This window comes from Rhagoletis zephyria, unplaced genomic scaffold, assembly GCF_001687245.7.
Source record: "Rhagoletis zephyria isolate East Lansing unplaced genomic scaffold, Rhagoletis_zephyria_1.1 Rzeph_scaffold_01088, whole genome shotgun sequence".
NCBI classification, from domain to species: Eukaryota; Metazoa; Arthropoda; class Insecta; order Diptera; family Tephritidae; genus Rhagoletis; species Rhagoletis zephyria.
In genome coordinates, this window is record NW_016158172.1 from 138,661 (window position 1) to 157,411 (window position 18,751).

Sequence of the window (18,751 nt, forward strand, 5' to 3'; positions counted from 1 at the left end):
AGATTTTGTAATCGATTTTTTATCGATTTTGTAATCGATTTAGTTAACGATTTTGTTATCGATATTTTTATCGATTTTGTTATCGATTTTATTATCGCTTTTGTTATCGATATTTTTTTCTTAGTTTGTGCTTTCGTTTTTGACTTGGATATGCTCTTAACCATACCACGTATTCTACGTTTAAATTTAGCGGGTGTATCTCCGATACAGCCTGCAGACCAAGACGAAGGCGCTGGACTGTTCCTTTTTTTATTTTTATTTTATTTCTAAGATTTTTTTTCCTTTTTTTATTAAATTTTTATTTTATTAGTTTCATTTAATTTTTGGAAATTTTATTTTTAATTCAATTGGTTTTTTAATTACATACGAAAAACATTTTTTTATTAAATTAAATATTTAAAAAAATTACTTATTTTACGTTTTTTTAGTTGACTTTTTCTTCTGTTTTATTTTTTAATTCTATTTTTTAATTATATTTTCATTTATGGATATTGTTACAAAAAAGTATTTTGTTTAAATCAAGATCGAACATTTCAGCGGGGAAGTTCTGGTAAAAGGGAAACCCGCCGCGAAAATCATCACAAACAACTGGAAGTCAGACCTCATGAGTGTGTTCATGCTGCTGGCTGATAGCAATTACATGGAAAACCGGTACTGAGACCTGAGTCAACATTCACATAGAAGGCATCCTTTCAGTGAGAAACTCTGGCCTGTCGACAAATTAGTTGCCATTCGAATAGTGAAATTACCAACAAGTTGCAAGCCTGGACCTAAATCCAAGTCGAGTCATCCAACATAGACTCAGATTTGACTGCAAAGGGCAGAGAAAAAGACTCGGCGAGGGTTCGATTATTCAGTAGCCTTGAGCTACATACACTTAGAATAGGCAGGAAACCGATATTCAAAGCACTTCTGAACCTCAACTTAACTAAAAATCAACATTAAATGTTCACTGGGCTTACGTGCCATACGAGTGCAGTTACGCTATGCTAATCCAACAAACCAATGCATTTTGTTTTTCGTTTTTTTTGACCAACCTTCTTAATGGTTATTGGTTTTGTGTAACCAGTTGAATTTTTCATTTCTTCTTTCAAAATTTTCCTTCAACTTTTCTCAGGCTTTATGCAGCGTGTGTGTGCCATTTTGTTGTTGTAAGAAAACTATTAAAGCCTTCTGTGTGAGCTGTAGGCTGGCTAAAAATTAATTTTCTTCTTCACAAATACATGCATACTACATACATAGCACGAAATATTTACATACATATGTATGTATGTAAGTAACCGAATGTACATTTTTTCAATTTTAAAATTTATTACGCTACCGGTTCGGAAAAATGGACAGGAAGTCCTTGGGCATAGCCGCTAGCCTTCTTCTTTGTGAAGTTTAGAATGGATTCTACGGTTGTTTGGGTTTAATTAAAGCAATGCTTTTACTGCTGCTTACATGTGAATATGTGCATTCCGAAAGAACCAACAAATTTTGCTTGGCTGGAAGTTACACAAGTTGAGTGGACCTTAATCAAATTTTTGGTAATAGCGATGAAATAAGAAATCAGCAACTATATATGTAAAGGAGTGCTCAGCATACAGGCAGCATGAAGTAACTTGAAGAAACCTTCATGGGGTGGATGCTCACTTTATATTACCTAGAAGATTGTAGACTTTGTGGAAGAAAAATTACCTTGGTATCAGTGTGCGGCAGAAGTAAGGAGAGGGCGTACTCAGAGCAACGTACTTTCGCCTCGAGAGAGAATTTTTGAGAGAGAGCTGCCTATTATTGGAAATACACGCTTCAATTCCATTTCAGGGTACCATTATGATATTTGTGAAAAATGGGTGTAAAAAGACATTTTTTGAAGCGAACAAAGAGAAGTAGTTAACTTTTAAAGGCATATTTCATAGTAATCGAAAACATCTCCAGAGAATTGCAATCAACTCAAGACTTGGAAAGGTAACTCTAGTACAAGTATTAAGGCACAACTCTCCTCAATTATAATTATCTCGCAAATGCTTGAGTGTTGTCCAATTCCCCCCAGAGAGTGCGTGTTTCAGAGTAATCGCCGGTTAAACGCTTATTAAATGCCTTTTATAAAATATGATAAGCCATCGGCAAAAGAGGCACAAAACGAGAAAAACAACAAAAGCGCAGAAAACCACAAAATAAAATTATTGAAAAACTTAAAACAAAACCAAAATTAATTTTGAAAAAAAATAAAAAAATACATCCAATCACTGCAGCCCCAATGCCTCTGAATGCTGCTGGAAACACAGCAGCCCAAGCAGCTGCACGCACGCAATGTCAAATTGTAGCTGAAAGATAGGAAAACTGTGATACAATACACATACATACATATGTGAGGAGCGTAACAACTGACCCTGCAGAAAAAAATTATCAATTGATAAAAAATAGCCCACTTGTAGTTAGCTTTTTGCGGGATTTCTATAAAATATATAACTTGTAGTTAGCTACAAAAAGCTAACTTGAAACTAGTTGACAAGTAATGCAGGAGTAATGAAGGAGATTGTTTTTTTTAACGCGTTTCTATTTAAATATCCTGCACTTCGCGAATATTATCATATTATCATTTTGGAGTTATGTATGTCTGACGGAGTTCGAATATGGGACCACCTTCAGCAGAATATGGAAACAAATATGGAATGTAATGTAAAATAAATAAAGTAATTAAAAAAAAATAAAAATAAAATTTTTTTTNAAGCTAACTTGAAACTAGTTGACAAGTAATGCAGGAGTAATGAAGGAGATGTTTTTTAACGCGTTTTTATTTAAATATCCTGCACTTCGCGAATACTTTTTCGAATTGCGGACAAATGAAAGAAAGACCCAAATTTCATATTATCAGTTTGGAGTTATGTATGTCTGACGGAGTTCGAATATGGGACCACATTCAGCAGAATATGGAAACAAATATGGAATGTAATGTAAAATAAATAAAGTAAATAAAAATAATAATAAAAAAAATAAAAAAAAAAATATTTTCTTTTTCCTATTGATATTTCATGCCCAAAAGTAGTTAGTTACAAGACTATTTCGCGGCCATTGCCATAGAACTATAGTTAGCTTTCGTCAAAGGAAATATACAGATAATAAGTGACTTTTAGCTCCTTCCTAATAAACTTAAAGTTAGCTTATAGTCAGATACATTTCTTGCAGGGGAGCTGCTGCTGCTGCTGTTGATGGTGTTGGTGGCGTTACTGCTGCCATTATAGCTGATTGTTGTCATTTGCTTGGGAACATGTCGCAGTTCGAGCGAGACTAAGCCACGGCAATGGCTTGGTTTCAGATTGTATCTTTTAGTTGTTGTTGTTGTTGTCGTTTTCTGTTACCTTTTGGCTTGGTGTGTTTCTTCAGCGCTCTATCGCACGTGATCGCCTTCAAAACTTCATATTAAGCTGGCTCGTTGGCTGCTACTGCTGCTGCTGCTGCACTTGCCATCGCCTGCTGTTGGTCGCTGCTTGCCTTCCGCTGGCTGTTTGTTGAACTCTTCTTAACAAGCGTTGACGTGCGCCAAGTGTGACACGCAATCCAATAAATCGCACATAATTTTTACCATGCAACACCTTCACACGCACTCGCTCGCTGGGCTGCAGATTATACACACATACAGTCAGCCGACTGTGAGGGTTTTGGTTAAGTATGCACCTTGTAGGACTTGGAAAACTTACTTCAATTTCGAGTTGCACAATTTGGGATGCATTGCGTACTAGTCGGGAGGTAGTGTATTTAGTAGCTAATCATAATTTTTAGCTTTATGATCAAAGATTTCATTTCCCAAGCTGGAATACTTATTTTAAAGATAATGGATTCGATTTTTACTAGACCCAAAGTAGCTACTAGTAGTCCAATCTAAACCAATTTAAGTTTGAACTTAAACACTTTGTTAAAAACTAGTTCTAAAGTGTTAACAAATTCGAATGAAGCTTGAACTTGTTTTCTTTAGTGTCATTTCCATCTCTCTCCAGAAAAAACAACGCTAAAGAATTCTTCTTCTTCTTCTTGCATATATTTCAATCAATGGAGTTCCAGAAATAATTACAATAACGAAAAAATCATTTGAAACATTTATGTAGGCGAAAAATCACCGAAATTACTAATTTTTTCATTGCCACTAAAAAAATATAATTGTTTTTTTTTTTTAAATAACTTTGGGAAGTTTTCAAATAGAATATTCGCAGTGGAGGGAATGGACCGTGGCATTAAATACTACAAATCTGTGAAGTTTCAAGAGCGTGCCACCAAATTAAAAGAAAATCTGTCGCAGCTATTTTGTAATTTTTGAAATTTTACGACTTTTTTAATTTCAATAATTTGATACTTCAAAATGTTAAAATTTAACGGTGAAAATGTTCTTGCCAAAACGAACGAATCTAGTGTAAGAAAACTAGTATGGCACCAAATGAAAAAAAATACATTGAGTAAAAGATGACTATGATTTGAGAGACTAAAACTCCATTTTTACAATTTTTATTGGCACACTCGAAATTCATTATAAAATTATTATATATATGAAGAAAGTATTATATATGTGCATAAAGAATACTGTGTAAAAATCTTTCACGCCAATATTGAATTACTTTAAAAAAAAAATATGACTTTTAAGTTAAGGCAAGCGAGTAAACGTGTTAGATGTCATGTTTTTGTCGAAAAATTTAACAATTCGTGAGAATTAATCGACTTTTATTTTAAAAGTTATCACATTTAAGTAGGTAAGTACAAAGTAAAAATGTTGGTGGGTTAGGTCACATCCGCTCTCAGACAGAGTAATGCGAGTATCTCGAAGTGGCTGAAGCGATTTAGATGCAGTAGGTGGTGGTTGAACTCGGAGAGCGGCAATCACGGGACGCGACTTGGTGAAGGTGGTGAATGATCTACCTGCGAGTATCGATAGATAATCGTCCGTACAGCCTCGCGACCAGTGGTTGTTTTACGTATGTAGTCCTATATCTCATCTTTCAACACCTGAAGTGTGTAAGAGGAGATTCTGTTTCTAACAAGTACCTATTTAGATGCTTAGGCCGGTGGCAGCCGACCAGAGGTTGCTTGCTCAGCATTAAGTAGTGATCCCGTATTGAAGGGATCTGCGGCTCGGTATGGAGATGATATCCTACCAACTACAGAGGACATATCGTAACTGTTCAAAGTGTTGTATTGTGGCGTGTATTTAGCTTCTTCAATTGTCTCCCACTAGTCCCCGGCGACCAAAATGCTTGGTTTAAGACCAGCCTGCAGATCTTGCGACTTTGTTGCGGCTTTGTAATTTACTGGAAGTGCGTGCGGCAAAGAAGAAAGCAAGCTGTCTAGAGCAACCCCTGAGGATTTCCGATTTATTAACAGTCGGAATTTGTGTGTCGTCGAAGTGAATTCCTAACTTCAGCCGCAACTCTTTCGTACAGGTTGGGAAGATGCTGGTCGTGGCTCTTGTGGGCGAAGGGTTAAGACTATTTTCGATGCATAAGTGAGCTTGACCGCAGAGTTAGCCGATAGATAGACGATCACTCAGATATTGGACTGTCCACCGTTTCAATTCCTATGGTTAAGAGGAGTCTTCAATCTCTTTTAGCAGCTTGGAGTAGAAGATGGTGTCGAAAACCTTCGGCAAGTCCAACGCTACTAGAATGGTTCTCGCCTAGGGACGGTTAAGATTAAGGCCGCGAGCTTACTACGTGTTAAGAGAGTTAAGTGCTGTGGCAGTGCGGGAACCATGCTTGTTACCAACCACTGCTAAAGTCTCGCAGACTATTTTCCAAAAATATAAAAAAATGAAATTTGCGTTTAGACTCTTATTAGTAAAATGCATTCTAGCCACCAGCAACAGCAAAAGTAACTAGGGGCGGACAGTTCAAAAAGAAAAAAATATACAAATTTTACTCAAAATCCAAACTTATATGTACAAGCGATTTATGCCACAGTAACTGAAAGAGTCAGATATTTTCATACNCACCAGCAACAGCAAAAGTAACTAGGGGCGGACAGTTCAAAAAGAAAAAATATACAAATTTTACTCAAAATCCAAACTTATATGTACAAGCGATTTATGCCACAGTAACTGAAAGAGTCAGATATTTTCATACTTTCTTCCTCTGACACTTGCAGGTACTTTTTCCTACAGGATTATCAAAAATTGTCACATAAGAAGTACTAACATCTACGGGCTGCGCGTGGGAAAGGGGTTGAATGACATAATGCTGCTATGTAGCATTCCTTGCTAGTAGACTGGGTACACTCATTCGAACGCCGCCAACACATTCTGTCAACTTACAACCCACTACCACCCATTCGCTCTGCTATTTGTTGCAGCAAGTGCAAGCTGACGGTCGGAACACAAAAAAAAAAAACAAAAACCCCACTAAAAAACTAGCAAATCCCTGTACGCGCTGGGCAATAATAAAAATTATCTAGCACTAAACGACACGCAGGTCTGAAGGACCGCGTGCCCGCGCCTTTTCTGAACTCTTCGACCCACCCCGTCACCACCACCACCACCAATCTGACTGCTTTGGTGTCACCCTTTTGCAACAACTATCAATGCCGCACGTCGTCCTTGCTTGCGTCACAGGGGAAAACAACAAAACTGCTGCACTGCTAACAATCAACCACTGGCGGAAACAACAACAGCAACAACCACTACTTGTAGAGGAGTAGCAGCCAACTTACACTCCCAGCGTCCTTGTAAAAAAAGGGTAATGTCACCCGTGGGACCATTTGTCTTGCTGCTGCTCGCTAGCGCTGGTGTTGCCGACGCCACTAACTACTTGCCACGCCACGTTGTGTTACGCTTTTCTTTACTACGTTTTTATTTTATTTTTTTTTTTAACAGCTTGTTGTGCTTGCAACTTTCAACTGCAAAAATTGCAAAAGTAATTCATTCCCGCCATTTGCTATTATTTGCTAGTCTACAAACTATTACAACAGCTTTGCAGCAAGCGTGCAACTAAGTATTATGTGTATGCTTTGGTTGCAACAAATAGCTCGAGTGTGGCAGTTAGCAGTGCAACATGCGAACAAGCGAACAAGCGAAGGCCTCAAGAGACCTCTTTGATGAGTTATATGGAAGTGGCGAGCAGCAGCAGTGGTGTGGCTACGCTGCGGCATGCATGTAGCTAAACTGGGCCGTAGAGCAATAAAAAATTAAAAAACAAAACAACTAGCAGAAATCGTAAAAAATATACGTCAACACCAACAATGTGAGCAACTGCCAGCTTTCGTCGCTGCCAGCAGGCAAGAAAAAAATCAACTCGGCAGCAAGCGCCGCTCAAGGCTGTTGCGAGTGCAACGATTTGCTGTGGGTAAAAGTGCTCCCAGCTTTGTAGCTGCAGTTGTTCCACAGGTCAGTGTAGCACCCAAAACAAACTTGGTCGTTGTTGAGTTCATTTTTCAAAACCTATTTCTTCTTCTTCTTCTACAATCACAGCAATCACAGTTGGAAAGTAATTTTCGCAAGCTCGAAAATTCACTTCGTTCGCGCTGCCTACTGCCGCTTGAATTTAATGTTTTTCGCATTTGTTGGCATTTTCTTTTTTTTTTGCTCTTTGGTTTGCCTTCATTTGCTGCCAACCGTTTTTTTTTTTTTTGTTAGTTAGTTGNTTTTTTTTTTGCTCTTTGGTTTGCCTTCATTTGCTGCCAACTGTTTTTTTTTTTGTTAGTTACTTGTTTTTTTTTCATCATTCGCCAGCATCTGCGCCCATTCATGTCTCATGGCGTATCATGTGCATATGCCCGCCAAATTACGCCTGAATGTAGGTCATTTTTGCTGGCAATTTTCAAACATTTGTACGGCTGCAATGCTGACGTACTTACGAGCATGTACAGATGTGTTTGCATTTGTGCACATTTGAAGTACAACTAATCTTCTGTGCGAATCTGAGAAAGCAATTTGCACAAAACAAATTGTTTTAAACTGCATATTCGGATATGTATAATTAGTATAACATACATACATATGTACATACATACACACATGCGTAGGTAAGTACCTGCATATTGTTGCAACTACATACAATTTTAAGCGCATAATTTTTAGCCATTCGCATATGGAACTCAAATTTTTGTTCTTCAAAGTGCAATTGTGCAGCTCTAGAATGCGCTCGTAGATAGCGTATAATTTTTAATATTTGTTTGTTTATTTCAACGGATGATTTGAGGTATTAAGTATCTGCTGCATTCCTATGGATCGTAATTTTTTAGGCTTCAAAGTGTATTGTAGTATCTCATAAAGGTTTGAGTTCTGAACGGAATTACGTATGTGCAGGAGATGCAGTAAATTAAAATGTTTATTTTTGTTCCAATCTTTTAATGGTTGCTGAAAAGTGCTGGGAATTTTTGTACGTCATTCGAAATGTTCGGAAAAATTTAAATATAATTAGTGAGTTTAGCTTAACGAACGTACATAAGCCTGTAAGTACACTTACGACTAAAGTATCAGGGAAATTTTGGCTAAGATAGTTAAAAGTCTTTCGTAAGACGAATGAAATATATGTAGATAACAAAATAGACCGAGAGATCCGACGTCGAGTGCTCGGGCAGCGGAACTTTCTTTTTTTAATTTACATCTTTTTTTAATTTTTACACTTTATTGTTTTAAAAGTAAAATACATTTTTTCTATTTCATTTAATTTTTGGAACATACTCCTTCATTCTTTTAATTACTTTGTTTCTTCTAATTTTTAAATTTTATTGTTTAAAAAAGAAAAAAAAATGTTTCTTTTAATTTCATTAAATTTTTTAGAATATTATTTAATTTCTCTATTCTTTTTTCGTTTATTTGGTTTTTCTTTTGTATTTTGTTTTTGTATATTTGTTTGATTTTATTTACATTTGAGTGACTTATTTTATTTTGTCCTCTTTTCAATTATTTTTTTTAGTTTAATTTTCTTTTAATTTTTAGATTTTAGATACTGTTTAAAAATATTTTTTAATTAATTTAGTTTTTCAGAACTTTATTTCATTCCTTTCTTCCTAAATTTGTTTTTCTTTTGTTAGTGTAATTTTTATTTTTATTTATATTTCATTTAAGTTTTAGGATCATATTTAATTTTTTTTAATTTTATTTTTTTGTCTTTTTTTAATTGAATTTTCTTTGTAAGATTTTGTTTAAAAAAGATATATTTTTTTAAACATTTATTTTTTTATTTTTAAGTAGTTAGGGTAGCCAGACTCCGAGATTGGAAAATAACACATTTTTTTGTAACTTTAGTCGGTTTTTATTAACATTTCTTAACAATAATTTAACTCAACAAACAATTTTTTAACACTGGATGGTCTTTGTGAAAATCTCAAGGAGATATCTAAAAACATGAATATAGTAAAACTTAGTATGCCTAATTTTTCGTCTCAATGATAAATATAAAATTTTAAGTCGGATTATAGGCAAAATTTCCAATGCAAAAGGCACAACAAAGCAAGTACCTTTTCTAGATAAACACACATTATGGTAAAAATAATTTGATAAAATACATATCTAGCTGTGTATGTACATATGTACATATCGCTAGCTTAGAGTGAAAAGTTGCTAAGTCCATTTTTTCTTTTAATTTTACAGTAGACACAAAAAACTTCTTATAACGATTTTCTTCAAGTATTTTGCTAGACTTTTAATACATACACCATTCTGCATGTTTAAAGCAAAGCAAACCCCCTACGAGGAGCGTTCGATATTAGTTAAAAGATTTCGCTTGGACTTTGCAAATGTCCATTTCACTAAATTTCAGTGAAGCGAGCTTAAGTTCAAGAATTTGTACTGAAAATCGAGCTTAAGCGCACTTTTTATGCCTGAGACCCATAATAAAACTACGACAGTGTCTGAGGCGGCAGACATCTGAATTGAGCAGCTACATGAAATCTTTTAAGTAAAAATACTAGGCGGTGATAAGAGTCGCGATAGCTCACCAAAGAAAGCCAAGGCGAGTCTGTCCGCCAACTGGGCCACCGCGACATGCTCTTCCACCAAGACAATGTACGGCGCACACGTATGCAGCCGCAAAGACATATTTTCGGGACTTAGCCGCCTTTGACTATTTATTTTTTTCCAAATCAGAAGAAGTGGTTCGGGGTAAAAATATTTGTTTCATCACTAAAAAAAAAAAAATGAATGTTGAGAATCTTGAGAAAACTTTCATAATTAGGTTGCAGCTCATGTATTCGGATATCCATTCGAATATTCAATCAAGCTAACTTGACAGCATACACCTAAGTAGTCGAGAGAATTTAGATATCCAATATGTGACTTTACCATTAATTGTAACTTTTATGTTGTAAATTTTTTGCGAAAAAAAAATGTAGCTTTTGCTTTTGCGGAAAAAATCGAGTTGACCGTATAGTATGTAGTGCTAACTTGATATCATGTACCATTATCGATGAAACTGAGATATCGAATATTTTTTTTCTGCAATGAATTTGTAAAAAAAAAAGCTACATATAATGCCGTAAGCACCGAACTTTTTCATTTTCGTTTGAAAATAATGATTCTGATATATTAAGCTGCTTCCAAAAAAACTAGAGCTAAAAGTCTAATACAGGCTGATTAAACTCATTTCACTGCAGTTGAAGTAGCCTCCTCAAAAATTTGTATCTAAAGTGGCACTTTATAGTTCGCTTAATAATCCTGGAGTCTTTGGCTCGGGCTGCCACAGAATGTTGTTACGCTTGTTGTTACAATTTACTTTCAACTAAATATTACACTAACGATTCATGGTGAACACAAGGCACTTAACATTTTGACTTAACACCTCCCTGAGGTATGATAAAAGGAAATCTATGTAAAGGAGAGCAACTAGGTCAATGCATACATTTTTAGATATACTTACTTACATACATACATAAATATGTAGTATGTATGAATGTATATATCTAGATGAAATTGCATAGTTTGAAGTATAAAGACTTCCAAGAAGTATGCTCCAAAGTGCATAGATTTATTTAACCGTATGTATGCACATTAGGGTGCCTCTCAAAAAATGAACACCGTTTTCACCGGAATTAGAAAATTTATTATATTTTAAGTCTTCCGAAAAGCTAAGTATGTATTTTGGAAAGATATTAAGTTAGCGTGAGCTGGAGCGATTTGAAAATACCTCCAAAATCCAATTTTATACATATGAAAAATAAGTTTTTTTTACATTTTTTCCCAAAAAATCACCTCAGATGTTAAAAGAGTTTAAACTGAGGCGAGTTTTTGAAAAAAAAAAATAAAACTAGTTGTGTCAAAAAAAATTTTTGAATTTTGTAGGTATTGCATTTTTGCAAAATACTTTGACAGAAGGGTTAAAATATAACAAATAGTATAATTCCGATGGAAAAAAGTGCCAATTTTTTTTTGGTATGTATAGTGGTGCACCCTATTGTATCAAATAGAACAAAATAAGCAACAGCACAGGCTATAAAGGTAAGCACAAGCGTATGCCTAGAATAAATATTACTTGCACTGATTTCTGATGACTTAATACCACCTACCTAAACAACAACAAAAACAATAAGTTAAGCACCAACAATTAAGCAGTGAGCTTTTTGGAGCAACACTTTATACTCCAAAATTTTAGTTAATCAAAGGAGAGGGCTTAACAAAAGTTCAACCACACTAATTGTGCTGCATTCGCTGGTGGCAAAAGCGAAGCGCTTCAACCAACAACAACTACTATAAACAAACAAAAAAAAAAAATACAATAATTGTAACAAAAAACAAAAGCAGCGATAAACAACACAGCTCCTCAGCGAAGAACTGAAAAGTTGCCGTTAAGCTAGCAAATGACGAGCCATTGACATCGACGGTTTTTGAAGGGGAGGGCGGAGTGCTAACAAACAAAAAGTACATAAATAATAAATCTCGCCTGCGTCTACAAACGTGCGGCAATAAATATATCAAATAGCTATAAATATCAGTGACAAAAAGTATAGATATGTATTAAGGTACATACACTGGCGGCAGAAATAATAGACTCGCCGTACTTTGAAGAGTTTTGGCTATAGGTATTTCTTTAGTTTATTTAATGTTTAATATTTTTCACAAAAGCCTGGCTAGTTATACAATAAACACCATATAAATTCACTTTTCAAACTTTGTATAAAAATTCGATAAATTTTCAACAAAATTTCAAACCTTTTATTCAGAAGTTTTAGAAAAATTTTTAGTATGCAGTTTTGTAGCCCATTCAATTTTAGTACAATAAAGTGCGACTTTTAAGTGATGGGAAAATTCCGTTGATTTTTGACATTTTTTTTTGTAGACGATACTAAACATTCTCTTCCATAAAAAAAATTGTCGAGCACATTTTGTATGGGAAAAAAATGCGTGACACCGTCAGCAAAAAAAAATCGTAAAACCTAACGGTATTCTGTAACCAAATTTTTCTAAAAATTCTGGAAAATTTTTTTGAAATTTTGATGAAAATTTGTCGAATTTTTATAAATATCATACAAAGTTTGAAAAGTGAATTTATATGATGTTTGTTGTATAACTAGCCAGGCTTTTATGAAGAATATCAAACATAAAAAAATAAGAAAATATAGCCAAAACTCTTCAAAGTAAGGCGAGTCTATTACACCTGCCGCCACTGTACATAGATATTTAAATATTCATTTGTCTGGCTGTAGGCCTGATCCAATGTGCAGCCAACTGTGTGCGCTCGACGACTGCTGATAGCGCTCCAAAAAAAAATGAAAGAAAACGTAAAAGGAAGAAAGAAATTAAGCAAAACTCATTCAAATGAAATCTGTCTATCTTCGGAAGATAGCAGCGCGTCAACATCGCAACAACAGCCACGCCTACCTTCCATCAGAGTGATGTGCGTACACGCGTTCAGCGACAATTTTAGTCATTTGCCTCAGCCACAGACGGCCGCAGCCGCAGCCGCACCGGAAAATGCGTTGTAAAAATTTGATGTTTAGGCAAGTAAAGTGCGTGCCACAACAAGCTTGGCTGCCATTTGGTTGGGCAATGTTGCAAGTAGCAGCTAAAAACTAATGCTTCATTTTTATTTTTGGTTGCTTGATTTTGCTGGCTACAAATTTTTTTTCGAAATTTTTTGCTGTGTTTTCTGTGTTTTTCTAATGTCTTTCCTGTTTTTCCTTTCTTTGCTTTATTTTGAGTGTGTGTGTGTGTTTTTTTTTTTGGTTCTGTCAAAAACTTACCCTTAAGCGCTGCAACAAACGTCTGTGATCCAGTTAAGCCGCTGCCGGTGTCGCCAGCCATTAGCAGCAACAACAACAGCATCCCGCCACGCAACAGCAATGACGCAGCATTTGTGCGTATTTTTAGCTTTGCCGTTGCCGTTGCCGTTATCGCTGGTGTGGCGGTGGTGGCCGGGGCCGTTGTGGCGACAATTGGCGGCTGCTTCCTCTGCTGCCTGCTGCTCCCCGCGCTTTGCTCCATAATGGCCATATATGTGCCGGCGGCGCTTCGTTGCATTTTTTTCTTTAAATTTTCAATTGAAAATGCAAGCTAAATTGTTTATTGCGAAGTTTTAGGAAGAAAATCTTTTCTTCTCCCTCACTTATTTTAATCCAGTATCTATCGGCTTTAATACATACATAAATGATTTATTTATTTTTTCACTTGGCTGTCGGCCAGCTGCACTCACTTGCTCAACGAAAGAACAAAACACTTGCTCGTTGTCAATATATTTTTTTGTTTCTTTAGCTTTTGCCCTTCTCACTTGGCATTACTGTGAATGTCGGGGTTTAGTATTTCATCACCAGCTGCCGTTTGGCTGTTGCAAGCGCAGCTTGGCGTACACTATGCAACGGCACGGTGCGTTTGTGTCACTGGGTTTTTACTTGCTTTGTTTATTGTATTATTTTTATAGAAAGTTTGAACACAATTTTGGTGGCACTCAAAAAAAAAAATAGTTTTCTGTTCACTTTTAGTGGTAGTAAGTGTATTTTTTAAATTTTCACACTGCACCGATTTTGCAGCTAATCTATGAAGATTGCTTTGGTCAAAAGCTTCACTGGTAATAGTTGTTAATCTGCAAAAAAAAATTAAAATTTTCATTGGAAAATATTCAAAAAAGATTAGGAAAATTTGTCATGTCGCTAGCTTAGAGCGAAAGGTTGTTAAGTCCGATTTTTCTAAAAAAAAAAACTGTATATTAATGCAAGAAGCGAAATCAATTAAAAATTCATTGTTTTATAAAAGACCAAACCACCTATTTTATTTCATGGTGGAATTCGATTCGTTTGGAGTTGTTTCAGCTTAGGGTATGCGAAAACTTGTATTCAAATTTTACCAGACTAGGGCTTGACGGAAATGAGCTTGCATGGTTTTTATTCACTCCTGTGAGATTTGTAAAATTGGACTTAGCACTCTAAGCAAGCGATATATATTTTTCAGCTTCCTTAATAATTTCTGATATTTTAAGTGCACTTTTTTTTTTTTAAATCGCGCATGGAATTTTGTCATTTCATTTGGGGGATAATTGTTTATGTGTTGTAGCCATATAAATATTTTTTTTTATTTCTTAAATTTATTTTATTGAACAAAAAAATGTATAGAACGAAAAACTTCGAAAAAGTAGAATAAAAAATGGTTCGGTTAAGAGGCTTAATTTAGGATCAATGACGTTTATATTTTATTTATCTCCCCTTTTTTAAATTAAATTAAATTAAATTTTTTTTGTTTGCAAACATAAATATTTTTTCACGTATATGTACTAAATAAAAATATTAAAAACAAAATGGAAGGATATGGTTATGGTTATGTAAGCGCCTGAACACCTGACCCATTGCACTGCGACCAGATTTGATCAAAGGTATAGAAAGATAAAAATTCGGTTAAAAAGTAATAGTTTTACCGAAGATTTTAAATGTTTTTGGTTATAAAAATTGAAAATAAAAATTTAAATTTATTTATAGTGGGATTCTGTTTATTATTTTATATGTTTTGAAATTTTTTTATTCAACAGAAATATCATATAAGAAAATTTCATAGAAAAAAAAACTAAAAACGGTAACTAAAAAAAAAAATTATCGGCTAAGTGTCTGCTTAATTTGCCTAAGTTGTGATGATTTGTTTTTATTTTTCCCCTTTCGACAATCTTTTTTTTTGCAAAAATATTTTTATTTTTTCAAGTAAACTAATGATATATATGAAACAAAAAAAGATAAGAATTCGGTTGACAGAGTAAGGGTTATGATCTTTGTGATAAGAATCAAATTTATTGTTATTTTATGATTATATTTTTTTATCAAGAAACGCCGTTATTTTAAGATTTAATATTTTCGATCACAGACTACATAAATTGTACATAGCAAAATTAACAATATACAAATAAAAAAATGAAACTTTACCGCAAAACTGAAAACACAAATTTAACGATTGGTCTTGATAAGTAAAATTAAAATAAAAAAATTACGATTTTTATATCGTCCCCTCAATATAACAATAGCGTATAATTTTTTTTGGGTTTTGAGAAAATCGAGTTTAAAGTTTTTGTTTTTTTTTTGTTTGAAGGAAATTTTTGAACAAGAAATTATACACCATTTTTTCCAATGACATTTTGACCCACTTTGTGGAAGTAGAATTTGACGAAATTTTGACCAGACATAGAATCAATGATGGAGATTCTAAATATGCAATAAAAAAATAATGGCGTATGATATGAGCACATACGCTATTGTTATATTGAGGGGACGATATCATCTAAAAATAAAAGTTTTAATATTTAACTGCTATTTTCGGTGCCTGGTTAAGAAGTCCTAAAGTATTTTTAACAAAGCAGTTTAAATATTTGTTGTTCATATATTTAATTTTTCTTAAATTTTGGTTTCAGAAAAAACAAAAAGGCGTTTCACAAAAACAAATAAATCAAAAAAAAAGAAAAACATATAATAAAAATCCTTTAACAACAACTTGGTTTTTGAATTTCGTTTTGTAGTTTCTTTACTTTTTGTCTGATTGGAAAAACTATAGAAAAAGAAATGCCCAGTCTTTAACCACATTGAGCTTAGACTTTTTCTCGCTTTCTTGAAACATAATCACGCTCAAGAAATACGTGCAATGACTTCTCTTTAACTGAGTCGAAAATGTGACAAAATTCCGGTGACTGGTTTTATAATGTATGCAAATGTCTTATTAATCTGCAGCGCCCTACAATAAATCCTGTGCTAGTCCTGAGTTTTTGGTCAATGCAATTACTTAGAAGCCTATCTGTAACTAATTAGGTTTAACCGCTCACTAAAATTTTAGAGAGAAAAGAATAAAAGTCAATCGATAACCGTTATACTAAGATAAATATTTTTCGAGTCATCTATAATTATTATTCAAGGACTTATTTTATAAAAGTCCTTTCATAATAAATAAATATTTTTAAGTCTTCAAAGACTTTTATTTTAAGATTATAAAAGTCTTTTGATAATAATTATGAGCGCGAAAAATGTTTTTAAGTCTTAAAAGACGAGACTTAGTTCAGGAGCATTTCAGGAATAGTTGCGGACAAGTTCGGGGCAAGGTAGGGACCAGTTCGGGACTAGTTGGGGGGTAGCTTATGCCCAGTTGGGGCTTAGTTTGGGAGCCGTTCGGGACTAAATACGAAATTTTTTCGAACTCATAACTATTATCAAAAGACTTTGATTAATATAAGTCTCAAAATAAAAGTCTTTGAAGACTTAAAAAAATTTATCTCGCTGATAATTATTATGAAAAGACTTCTATTATATAAGTTTTAAAATAATAGTTATCGATGACTTCAAAAATGGTTCTCACACATAATTATTATCAAAAACTTTTATAATTCTTACGAAAATTTTGATGACTTTTTTAAAACTCCACCATGCAATAATTATTATTCTCTGCTATTATCGCTCTCCAGCGCTCTTATCCTGGTGCCATATCCACCTGCGTCAATGCTTTACGAGATTTTAGAGCCCTCTATATACTTACTATTACTTCAGAATGCTTGACAGTTGTTCAAAATATATTTAAGCTAAGTTTGTTTACTTTGGAATAGGAAAAACCGCTTAAATCGGGAGGTTATATTTACTGCAATACTTCTTTATTACTTTATTAAAACTACAAGCATATTTTTATTGGGGCATGAAGAGGATTTAGGTATGCGATTTCGAGAAATATAACTTATACATTTAGTTGGCATTTCTACCATTTCGGTATTCAAATTTGTTTCCAGCATAATAAGAAATTATCTCTTGGCTCTGTCAGAGAAAATTGCTTTCAGAAAATTATATTCCGGACTAAGATATGGACTTTTCAAGATCAATTTATGTCGCTCTGGTGGTGTGAAAAAAATATTTTTGATGTAAGTCTACACCACAGCAAAACATCGCAATTGCCCGAGTTAAGATTGTTTGGAAGAAAGCTTGCTTGGTTCAAAGATTTTTCGCATGTTAACGAAAGTCTTAAGGCTGGCTGAAAACGATCATACATAGAGCGATGCCAGAGATTGACCTTAAAGTCCAGAGGTAATGAAGAATATTTGCCAATTCTCATCCCTTACGGCCCGTCACGGCCAACTGTCATTTTTATTGCCTGATAAAAATTTTATCAGCGGCAATATTTGTGCGTGGGCATTTTTTATCTTGATAAAAGCATTTATAAGATGGCAATTTTTGCCGGATTTCATCAATTAAAAAGTTTAAAAAATATGCTATTTCACACCCAAGCAAATAATAACACATATTTTAATAGAAAACAGTTCAATTTTTGCTTTTATATTGAAATGTCGATAATGTTGTCTCCACGAAGCTATCGCACAAATGAAAATGTAGCTGTCAAAGTACCAAATTGCTGGCAATATTTATCAAGATAAAAGCTCTGATAATTATTGCTTGCCAAGAGCAATATGCCGTCTCCATGGGCAAAATTTTGCCTGATAACATTATCAAGATAAAAACTTTTGCCTGTGGAGACAGCAAGTTAGCTGTGAAAATTTTCGTTAATTTTCGTTCGTTCTGTCATCACTCTTTCAAATGGTTTTCCGTGATAGAGTTAGTGAAAAGGTTTTACGATTTTTAAGAGATCTGACACTAAAAATTATGCTTATTTTTTCTCAATTTGTCAATGTGTAAATGTAGAAATAAATATTTTTTTTGTAAAAAAAAAAAATGTTTTCAGTTCAGAAAAACAGTTTAAATTTTTTTCTTGCAACAAAATTAAAATTTTTATATTTTAATAATTTTTTTTTGTGTTTTTTTTTTCGTCACACTTTTGTTGGTTTAATTTTAAGAGACGCTTTTTCAATTATATAAGCTCACATCTTTATTTTGTGTTTCTATTTTTATATGTATTCATACCTACACCGTCTGCCAATTTCAACCTTTAAAAGTTACGATTTCACTACAGTTCACACACGAATTTTATGTTTACCTACTTTTATTTTGAAAACATTTCATAATTTTATACGTAAAGTAATGTTCAGTAAATTTCGCACGCTTCTTTCCATAAATGTACTCTGCAGCAAATAATGTGTGTAATTATTTTATTTGTTTTCCGTTTGCCAATAATTTTGAGCAAAATTTCAAACTCTGGTTTGCACTTCAAATGTAATTAATTTTACTTGTTCATGCCAGAACATTTCTTTTGTCAAACTTCACTTTTTTGCATTGCAAATTGTTTTCAAAAATTCGAATTCAGTTACGCCAATCAGCTACTTTTAATTCTCTGTAATATTAAGCCACATAACTTCTATAACGCATTTTCCACACAGCAGTTTTTACACAGTTTCACTTCTTCGAAAAATACCCGTACAGGACGAAAAAATTGTCCATCAGTAAAATGTGTTTTTTTTTT

The 18,751-nt window shown here is 33.9% G+C and overlaps 1 protein-coding gene across 4 annotated transcripts in view; it reads right to left on the reverse strand.

The window, feature by feature from the left end:
* The window catches only part of robo2 (roundabout 2), a 131,233-nt gene extending 112,488 nt beyond the window's left edge, over nt 1-18,745 (reverse strand). Inside the window, exons 1-2 of one of the 4 annotated variants that reach the window (XM_017615873.1) lie at nt 18,519-18,745; nt 13,141-13,976 (exon numbers count right to left, since the gene is read on the reverse strand). In XM_017615873.1, coding sequence (XP_017471362.1) covers nt 13,141-13,417 — 277 coding nt within the window. In that variant the 5' untranslated portion in view covers nt 13,418-13,976; nt 18,519-18,745. Of the gene's footprint in view, nt 1-13,140; nt 13,977-18,216 lie in introns of all 4 variants that reach the window. The other 3 variants (XM_017615872.1, XM_017615870.1, XM_017615871.1) reach the window with 3 other exon arrangements.
* Between the last annotated feature and the right edge of the window lie 6 nt (nt 18,746-18,751).